Raw genomic sequence first — 9,920 nt, 5'->3', positions numbered from 1 at the left:
GGGGTCACGGGTCGTGTGCCGGCAGAGGGGCAGGCCCCGGGTGAGTGGGGGTCACGGGTCGTGTGCCGGCAGAGGGGCAGGCCCCGGGTGAGTGGGGGTCACGGGTCATGTGCTGGCAGAGGGGCAGGCTTCCGGTGAGTGGGGGTCACGGGTTGCTACACTGTCCCGGTCACAAGGAGGGTAACAAAGATGAGCTCCCGTCTTCTGAGCGCGTCCTGCAGGGCAGCACTGTGTTCGGACCCAGTGTGAGTCCAGTGCCCCTGCCTCCTGGCCACCCGGGGGCCCTCACGCCCCGCTTTGGAGATGGCAGACATCGTGCAGGGGAGGGGGCCGGGCAGGCCGCCCCTTGAGTGTCCGTCTTGCGTCCACGAAGTGGGGTCGTGAGAGTACCCGCCTCCTGGTTCTTGGAACCAGACGTGATGATCTGTGACCAGTGCTCAGGACAGCGGCCGCACACGCTCAGCCCTCTGTGTCCACCTCCTGTCCTGGGACTTGTTATGGACCCGGTGAGCTGTCTGGAGGGGCTGCCTCCAGGGGTCCCTGGTCATGCCCTGGCTTCTCCTGTTTCATGTCCTTCCCTGCTGGGCTCACACTCCCCCACCTCTTCCCACAGGCCCAGCCTTGGGGACGCCTTCGTCCCAATAGCCACTGCCTTCCCCGTGTCCCTCCTGCCCTTTGCCCTGGCTAGGCCCTTTCCGGTCATTTGGGGTCATCAGCTGACCTCAGACATCTCCTGCTCTCTGCCTGCTGGGCCCGTGGTGACGCAGGATGTGGCTGGACAGGACCCAGGGGTCACACCCCCTCCAGGCAGGGGGTCCTGGCAGCTGCAGGGTGGGCGTCCCTATCCCGCATGCAGCAGTGGTGGGGCCCTGCCCCCGGGCCATCTGCCTCTTGCCAGGGTGGCCTAGCCAGGGGCCCGTGCTTGTCATCGGAAGTCAGGAGCCGGGATCCTGGGCATCGGGGGCAGGATGCTGCTTCCTGACCGGGGGTCTTTGGGAGACGGCGACGTCAGGTCCGTGGACACATGCAGGGGCCGTCGCCGAAGGCCGGACAGAGGGGGCCGCTGTGGTGCAGTGACGCAGGCGGTGTTGATGTGACGTCGCCCAGGGCACATGGTTCCCAGGGGAGGGGGCTGACCTCCTCTGTAAATAGTTCGGTGTTCCAGGCTCGGGCCTGCGACTCTGTCCCAGCTCCTCAGCAAAAGCAGCCCAGCTGAGATGCCAGGCCACAGCCCCGGGCCCTGGCCGGGAGCCAGCGACACGTGAGGGACCGGCAGAGCCTGGCTTTGGCCTTGGGCTCGCTGCTGACTCCTGCCCTGGATCAGTGCTTATCAAACTCTGCGGGAAACACCCATCTGTTTAACTTCCAATTTGTCACACGCTGATAGCGCGGCCCTACTGCGCGGGACCCAGTTCCTGGACACGGGGGCCGTAGGATGCCTGCCGGCGGTGCGCTTGGACATGGCGGTCGTGTTGATGTGTTTAAGGGGTCTGGGCGCGCAGTCGTCTGCGCCCACCTGGTCCAGCAGGCGGCATCTGGGCGAGGGGCATCTCACACGGGTGGGGGCAGGTGGGTTGGAGGGCTGGATCCTTTGTCGTATTCTGAGTGCCACCTGGGGTGGTCTCTCCCTGAACCGTATCCCCCCCTACTCGGGGTCGGCTCTAACGGGATGTGTTGGCCTCCCAGAGCGAGCCTCTGGGGATCCTGTGGGCTGGAAGCATCCATTCATTCTTCATTTATTCATTCATTCTTTCATCATTCATTCTTTTTTTTTTTTTTATCCTCACTGGGGGACATTTTTTTGTTCAGGTAGAGTGGGAGGAAGAGAGAGAGAGAGGGAAACATCGACGTGAAAGGGACACATCGAGTGGCTGCCTCCCGCACGACCAACCAGGGCCGGGGACAAACTGCAACCGAGGTACACGTCCTTAGTGGGAACCGAACCTGGGTCTCTCGGGACGCAGGCTGATGCTCTAACCGCTGAGCCAAACTGGCCAGGGCTCATCATTCATTCTTCATTTATACATCATTCATTCTTCATTCATTATTCTTCATTCATTTATTTATTCATCCTTCATTCATTCATCACTCATTCTTCATTGATCCATCATTCATTCTTCATTCATTCTTCATTTATTCATCCTTCATTCGTTTATCCATCATTCATTCATCATTCTTCAGTCACCCTTCACTCAGCAGACACTTCCCAGGTGTCTTCTCTGCCCTGGGCATGTGGCCACGAAGTAACAGCATCCCAGCCTCAGGGCGCTGGTGTGCTAGTGGGGAATCCGTGAGCGGGGGGAGGGAGGGGCTGCTGTGGGGGTCCTCATGACACTGGGGCTCCAGGAAAGGCGGTCTCACTGAGAAGCTGACATTGGCGGAAGCTGCAGGCCAGGCGCGTGGGAATCTGGCGGAAGTGTGTCCAGAGGCCAGCAAGCAAGGTCCCTGAGCAGGGCTCCTTGAGTCCAGGGTCTGCGGATGGACTGACTTCTTCCCTTACCTGCTCCAGGTGTTTCCTCAGCACTTTGTGGGGAGAGGAGCACCCCTTCTCCTACCCTGGCCATGTGGAGAGCCCTTTTCCTGGCGTAGCCCCCCTCATGCACCTCAGAACCTCCCCAGCCTTGCCGTGGGACCCAGGCCAGCCACTCGGATTTCTCATGTTTGTGGGGCCTCGGGGTTGCCACAGAGATTGAATTCATTAACGTATATGAAGCGTTTGGTGGGAGGCATACAGGTGACCCAGCGAGCCCCACCCTCTGTCAGACTTTCTTGGGGGTCTCCCCAGTTCTTACCTTCCTGTAGAGCCTCCAGGCGCCCTCGGGGGTCCCTGGTCTTGGCCCCGAGACTGGCTTTAGGCCCTGGGGTGGGGATTAGTGGGGACGTGACAGGAGGGGCCCCTCACAGGCCGCTTTGAGGGACAAGCTCATCCTTCTTGGCTCCTGACCTGGGAGACTGAGGCCAGAGAGCGGGCGCAGAGGCCTCCCGCCCCCGCCGCGGGGCCCCACGCACCCCCACGGTTGGCACCGTCTTACCCGGGTCCTCTCCCGAGGGACGGGCTTTGCTCATTTGGCTTTAGTGTGAAGAGCCGGTGGGAGAAACGTACTCCTGGCAGACTGCACGGCTCGCTGACCCTTCTCACGCCTCTGCGTGCGGGAGATGTGCCTGGCAGCACGGTGATCCCCACCCCGCTCCCTCCTTCCTCCCCTCTGCGGCCTGGGCTCTGAGCTCCAAGTCCCCGAGGCAGGGGGAGGAGGAGCCCTGCTGCCCCGGGGGGCTGCCCTCAGCCGTGGGAGGTCCTTGGTTAAGTCGAGGGGATCGGAGTAGAGGCACAGAGGGCCAGTCACCGTGGCGAAGACGAGGGGATGGGCTTGGCGGATGTGAGGGGCCCTGCAGCTTGGTGTCCAGGTCGGGCTGCCCTGGACGGCCCTTCCCGCCCGTTCCCAGCAGCCCCTGAGGGTGGCGGGGTCCCACTGATGCCACCTCTCAGCCTCGAGCTCAGGCTCCCCGGCTCCGACATGCTTGCTCGGGAGGGTCTGACGCTCACACGTGCTCAGCACAGCTCCCCGGTGCCGTCCGACTCTCTGCAGACACAACTGCTGGAGTAAATAAGCCACAGAGCAGAACAATGACTAAGTCTTTACAAAAAATTGGGAGAATTAAGAGAGGTGCCCAGAGGGAGAGAAATCACCGGCGCGCCCACTCTGGCCGCAGCCTCACCCGTGTCAGACATCGCTAATCGATGGCCACACACACACAGCCTCCCTGCGTGTTCGAGGCGGACAGAACCGATCGATTTGGAGTGGTGCATGTGTGCGACCTAGCCTGTCCCCGTTTTCTCGTTTGGGGGACGTGTTTCAGTCTGTCTTTAAAACTTGACAATCGGGCCCGGCTGGTGTGGCTCAGTGGTTTGAGCACCATCCCATAGACTGAGAGGTCCCCGTTCGATTCCTGGTCAGGGCACGTGCCCAGGTTGTGGGCTCGATCCCCAGTAGAGGGTGTGCAGGAGGCGGCCAATCGATGCTTCTCTCTCACATGTTTCTACCGCTCTCTCTTCCTCTCTCTCTAAAAAGTCAATAACAACATATATTTTTTAAAAAATTGGACAATCAGGGTGTGCCTACTGTGTTAGTGTTCAGTTTTCCCTGGATGATAATGGATAATGAATGGCATTTCACTAAAGGAGGCGGGTGTTGCCTGGATTTTATCCTTCGGACTTTGACCTTTGTTTACATACGTGTCACACGTGTGCGGGTTTCCCCGTTGTTTCGGAGCCTGGGGTGTGCGCCTCACAGACAGGCCCTCCCTGTCTGCACGGACCTAACAGCTGACTCGGTTGTCTCATCTGGGAAGCGGCGGGTGCGCCGAGCCAGGTGAGGGCTGAGCCGGGCGTCGCTTCTCGCTGGCGAGAGGCCCCGGGAGTCCCTCGGCCACGGGGCCTCGAGGGCTGGGCGAGGAGGCGGGTGGCCCCGCGTTGCGTTCACTCCGTCTGTCCCCTCGCTGCAGGACGTCGGGCTGCTCGAGTACCAGCACCACCCCCGCGACTACGCCGCGCACCTGTCACCGGGCTCCATCCTGCAGCCGCAGAGGCGGCGGCCCTCCCTGCTGTCCGAATTCCAGCCGGGGAATGAAAGGTGAGGAGAGGCCCCGAGGAGCGGGAGCTCGCCGGTCGGGTGACGCTGGGTGTCGGGCCGTGTGCCCTGCCCCATCCTGGGAAAGGTGGGACACGCGGGGAGAACCACGTGGCCCTCGGACCTGCTGCCGTGGGTCTCCCGTGCCCTCTGGGTGTGCGGCCCAGGCAGGAGGGTTGACCACTGAGACATGGGGGAGCGGGCTGGGTCGCTGGTTGCAAGGATGTGCCCACACCTGGGTGCCCACAGGGAGCCCCCTTTCCTCTGCGTTCTCTCTGCGCCTCACCTGGCAGGTGAGGCCGTCTGGTGTCTGCCTGCGGCTGGGCCAGCCGGGCTCTCCCGTGTGGCAGCGCGGGCCCAGCGAGGGGAGGCCGAGGGCGGAGCAGGGCCCCAGTGCCCGAGACGATAACAGCACCTTTCTGTCCTGAGCATGGACGTGGGCCGGCCCATTCCAGGCTCTGGGCGCACAGCAGGGATCTAGACGGACAGCCCTGCTCACGGGGCCCACCGTCCAGCAGGGAGACGTGCCCCCTCACACGGTGACTCCAGAACGTGACACATGACCTGCCACCTACAGGGTGGGGATGGGCTGCTGGGCTGGGGTGGCTGGAGAGGCTGTTCGGAGGAGGGGCTCTTGGTTGAGTCGCTGGCCGTTCAGAGAGCTGGGTGGAGGCAGGCAAGAGGGGGGAACAGCCCACACGAAGGCCTGGTGGTGTGAACGTGTCGGGAGTGTCCCAGGAAGACGGAGGCCCCTGGCGGGAGGGAGGGGGTGACTGGGGGCAGGAGGGCGAGCATCATGGAAATGGCGAATGGGCTTTGAGGTCAGAAGGACAGGATATAACTTCATTCTGAGATGCTTCAGGCTGTGCAGAGCGCTTGTAGGGCCTAAGCTGCCTGACCCCCTGCTGCGGCCCTGAGGGACCGCTGAGGCTGGCCTGGCCCAGTACCTGTCCCATCAACTCTCCCTGTCACCTTGCTGAGGCTGCGAGGTGGAGGGTTGGCCAGTGTTTCGATCTCTCTGGGATTAGAACTCCGGAGACCAGGCCTGAGCCCTCTGTGGTGCCCCCCCCCCCCGGAGGCCACTCAGGGCCACGCAGGGAGGCCACCGCCAAGGGCCATAGCTGCAGGGAGTGTGATTGTTCCAGCCAGAAGCCTGGCAAGTGCAAAGGCCCTGAGGCAGGAATGTAGTGGGCCAGATGAGCAAGGACCAGCCCAGACCAAGCAGTTCTGGTCCAGGTTTATTGGAAGAGGCATCAACTTGAAAAGCGTTTCAGTGGGGGCGGTGTTTGGGCTACCTGGGCATCTCGGTTCTGCTGTGTGTGCTCAGGCAAGGCTGTGTCCTCTCTGGGCCAATTTCTTCCTCTGCAAACTGGGGAGGAGGGTTAAGGAGAACCAGTCAGGAGAGATTAGGTTGGACAGCGCCTCTCTCTGCACCAGGCAACTGGGTTACAAGGAGGGCGGGCCAGGGTTAGCAGCGAGGGTGCTGTGATCGGCTGGTGATGTCTGCCCCGGTGGGCAACGTGCAGGTGGCGCCATGTGTGTGTCGTCTGTGTTAGACTCATAGTGTTTTTCCAACTGGGTTGTGCCCACAAGTCACCTGGGATCTTGTTTAAGTGCAGAGTGTGACTCAGCAGGCCTGGGGGGGGACTCGCGTCTGCATTTCTCTGATGTCTCTGGTCCCCAGCCACACTCGGGAGTGAGGGTGTGCGTAATCAGGATACGTTCTCGCCCCATAAACGTAGGCAGTGAAGGTTGACTCGTAGGAGGACGAGTCTGGGTTTGGGTCCTGTGCGCCTGGTCGGGCAGGCACTGCTCCTGCAGGACCGTAGAGGGCACGGCGCCTCGTAGGTGCCCAGCAGGGAGGGCAGTAGACATGATCCGTGTGCTCTTCCCTCCCACAGGTCCCAGGAGCTTCACCTGCGACCCGAGTCCCACTCGTACCTGCCCGAGCTAGGCAAGTCGGAGATGGACTTCATCGACAGCAAGCGCCCTCGCCTCGAGCTGCTGCCTGACCCCCTGCTGCGGCCCTCGCCCCTGCTGGCCGCTGGCCAGCCCGGGGGCTCTGAGGACCTGTCCAAGGTAAGGCCTGGCCCCCCGCCGGGAGCTCCTGATGATATTTGGCTTCTGCTGCAATGGGGTTGTGTGCCAGGGAGAGAGGAAGCATGCCGGGCAGGGGCACAGCTTGGGCCAAGGCTGGGCAGGGATTGGGCAGCCAGAGGAGGGTCAGGGACACGGTTGGCTCTGTGGGCTGTTGCTTGGCTGGAGAGTCACAGCTCCCACCCGAGTGAGTGCAGAGCGGAGCCACATGCCCCCAGCGCCCGAGAGGGCTCTTACGTTTCACTCTCTGAAAGAGAAAGGGGAGCCGAAGACTGAAGTGAGCGCCTGTGGTCTGCCGTGTGGGGGCGGGGTTTGCTGGTCACCGAAGCTTAGGACGGGAGTCTGCAGGCCCCATGACCTCCGTGTACACAGCCGAGGCCGACTGAGGGGTCTCTGTCCCCCAGGCCCACCCAGCTGCCCGGGGCAGGGCGGGGACTGTGGCCAGGTGACATGCTCGTCCTTGGCTGGCCGCGTGATGGATGTCCCATCCGGGCGTGCGAGCAGTTCCATTAGCTTCTCCACAGCCACGGGGACACACATTAGCTCATTAGCGGCCTCCCAGCTGTCGGGTGAGGTCAGTGCCCGTCTTCCTGCAGCGCCGGTGGGGGGGCTGGGGACTGGGAGCCAGGCAGGGGAGGGAAGTGCTGGGTCCTCCTCTCTGCGTGCTGCGGGTGGGGTTGGACGAGGGGATTTCAGGCCGAGGCGGGGCCTTGGTTTGGGAGCCGGCACACGAGGGTGCCCGTGGTGCTGACCAGCTCACATTAAGCGAGGACTGCTGGCTGGCGGCGTCCTCTCAGCCCTACGAAGTCCGACCTGCAGCTCCCTTTTATAACCGGAGTCCTGGGCTCAGCCGTGGCCATGGCGGGGGCACCGGCGCCCGGCCCTGCCCACCAGGCTGTCCTGCTGCGGCTTCCCCTCTGGTCTCCCGCGTGGGCTGCTGCCCCCTCCTCCCAGGGCCCGCTGGTTCCCACCTCCAGCACCCGAGTCTGTCTCCTCCTCCCTGTAGCCTTGGCCGCTCAGCCTCCCGTGGCCCTAAGGCGGATCCTGGACAGACAGGAGAGTGGGGTGTGTGTGAAGGGGGCACAGGGCCACGCCAGTGAGGCTGTATTTCCTCCCTGGGGCGAGAGCCCCCAGTGGGTCCCCCCCCCGCGCCCATGTCTGGTCTGCCCAGAGCACCGGCTGGTAGTTGTCTCTGGCCACCCAGACCAGCTCTGGGGCTTGGGGGGCTTGGGGGACTTGGAGCCCTCGGGCCTGCGGTGCTATTGAGGGTCCACACCTCGCGTGGCTGATCCCGGCTGCGTGTCCCTGTCCTCCCCGCGGCTCCCTCTCCTCTGTCCCCGTCTGTCTGCCTCTCTCTGCCTGGAGGGTGTCTCGGGGTGTCTGTGTCTCTCTCTGCCCTAGTTTGTCCATTTCTTTGTGTTCTGTTTCTCCCTCTGTCTCTGTCTGCCTGCCTCTGTCTCTGTGTGTCTGTCTGTCTGCCTCTGCCTGGGTATGTGAATATGTCTGTCTGACTCTGTTTCTGTCTGTCTGTCTGTCTGTCTCCGTTCTCTTCGGGACCGGGGGTGGGAACGGCTGCAGGCTGTTGGGAGCACGTGGGTGGAGAGTCTGAGCGCGTGTTGGGCGCGGGAAGGAACCGCCGACGTTCTCTGCGGTGCCGAGTGGAATCCAGCCGGTGCTCAAGGCAGGAATTCGCGGGGGTTTAACCCCTCTAGCCCCCAGCTGTGTCCCTTTTTCACATAAAAATGCCGTTTCCTAACCCTTCCCTGCCCCTGGGCCTCCGGAGCCCTGCGGCGACAGGCTTCCTTTGGGCTCACTGAACGTTTCAGGAGACTCGGGGACCCCTAGACAGGGCTGTCCTGGGCGTCTTTGCTGGGGCCCTGTCGGCTGAAAGGGACAGAAAACCCTCGTCAGGCTGACTGGAGTCCGGCTCGTAGGACTGAAGCCCAGGGGTCAGTGGCTCCCTGCAGGTGGCACGGTGTGCCCGGGTCCCTGGCCCTCTTGGTCCTGCCCCGCCACCGTCCACGTGGCCGTGGTGTGTGAGACTCGCTAGGCCTGCATCCTCCCACGCCCGTGGCCCCGTTTCCCGCCCAGAGCGGTCTCCCCTGGCCTCTGAGGGCCCGTGCCGGAGCTGGAAGCTGTCCTGGGCCTGGGGCCGGTGCCCGGCGCCGGGCCTGCCCTTCCTGGAGCGGGGGCGGGGGCGGGGGCGGGGGCGGGGGCGGGCGCCTCTCCGGCTCCAGGCTTTGCCTGTCCGTCTTCAGTCCCGCACAGTGTTTCTCTCTCCGTTGGCCTCTGGTGGGGAGAATCGTCCAGCTGCTACCTGGCGGCTGGAGGGGGTATCAGTCCCTTGTTTCCCTTCATGGGGCTGAGACAAGGCAGCAGCCCTCAGAACCAGGTGGAGGCCCAGCAGCCAGGCCCCTCGTCCCGTTCCTGGAACACAGCACTGGAGACACAGCACTCTCAGCCACAGTGGGTGAGACTCACGACGGGGAACTCGCTGCGAACAGTTCCGTGGTTTAGTACATTCATAACGCGCTACCGTCACCCCCAGCTTCCAGACGTCCTCGCCCCCCCAGAAAGGACACCCCGTCCCCGTTCGCAGTCACCCCCCAATCCCTTCTCCCGGCCCCTGCCGGTCCCTGGTCCACGTTCCGTGTCCGTGGATCTGCCCGTTCTGGGCGTTTCCCGTAAGCGGAGTCACACTGCGCGGCCTCTGCGTCGGCCTCGCAAAGCAGCCCCCCCCCCCTCAGGGTTTGTCCACGTGGGGGCGGGTGGCAGCGCTTCGGGTTGTTTGTTTGGTTTTGGTGTTGGGTTGAATCATATTCCGTTTTGTGGATGGACCACATGTCATTTCTTCGGCCATCGACTGACCCCCTGGTGTGTTTTGGTGAGAATCACAGCTGAGCCTGAAGGAGGAGCCCACCGAGGGAGACCTGCTCGGGGTTCACGGGGACGTCTCCGTCACCCTTTCCAGCGGTTCCTGGCGGCTGCCAGTTGTTTCTTCCCCTCGCGCTGCCGTCTCCGCCCGCTTTGGGGACGAAACCTTCTCTTTGCCAGGGTCGCTTTGGAGAATGGTTCCCAGGTTGGGCTCACAGTTCCGGGTGTCCTGCCCCCAAAGCCTGTCCACCCACAGCCTTGTTCTTGTTCATCTCTCTCCTGGTCCTGGCGGGAGATGAGGGGGGCGGTTTAGCTGTTTGC

The 9,920-nt window shown here is 63.0% G+C and overlaps 1 protein-coding gene across 12 annotated transcripts in view; it reads left to right on the top strand.

Annotated features, from left to right (window-relative positions):
- The window catches only part of NCOR2 (nuclear receptor corepressor 2), a 172,213-nt gene that overhangs the window by 45,192 nt on the left and 117,101 nt on the right, over positions 1–9,920 (top strand). For all 12 annotated transcript variants that reach the window (XM_036276293.1, XM_036276287.1, XM_036276286.1 and 9 more), the window contains exons 4-5: positions 4,504–4,631; positions 6,530–6,707. In XM_036276293.1, coding sequence (XP_036132186.1) covers positions 4,504–4,631; positions 6,530–6,707 — 306 coding nt within the window. The remainder of the gene's footprint in view (positions 1–4,503; positions 4,632–6,529; positions 6,708–9,920) is intronic.

The sequence above is a fragment of the Molossus molossus genome, unplaced genomic scaffold (assembly GCF_014108415.1).
Source record: "Molossus molossus isolate mMolMol1 unplaced genomic scaffold, mMolMol1.p scaffold_m16_p_22, whole genome shotgun sequence".
NCBI classification, from domain to species: Eukaryota; Metazoa; Chordata; class Mammalia; order Chiroptera; family Molossidae; genus Molossus; species Molossus molossus.
The sequence above is the reverse complement of the archived record's forward strand: the minus strand, read 5'-3'. Positions and strand labels throughout refer to the sequence as shown.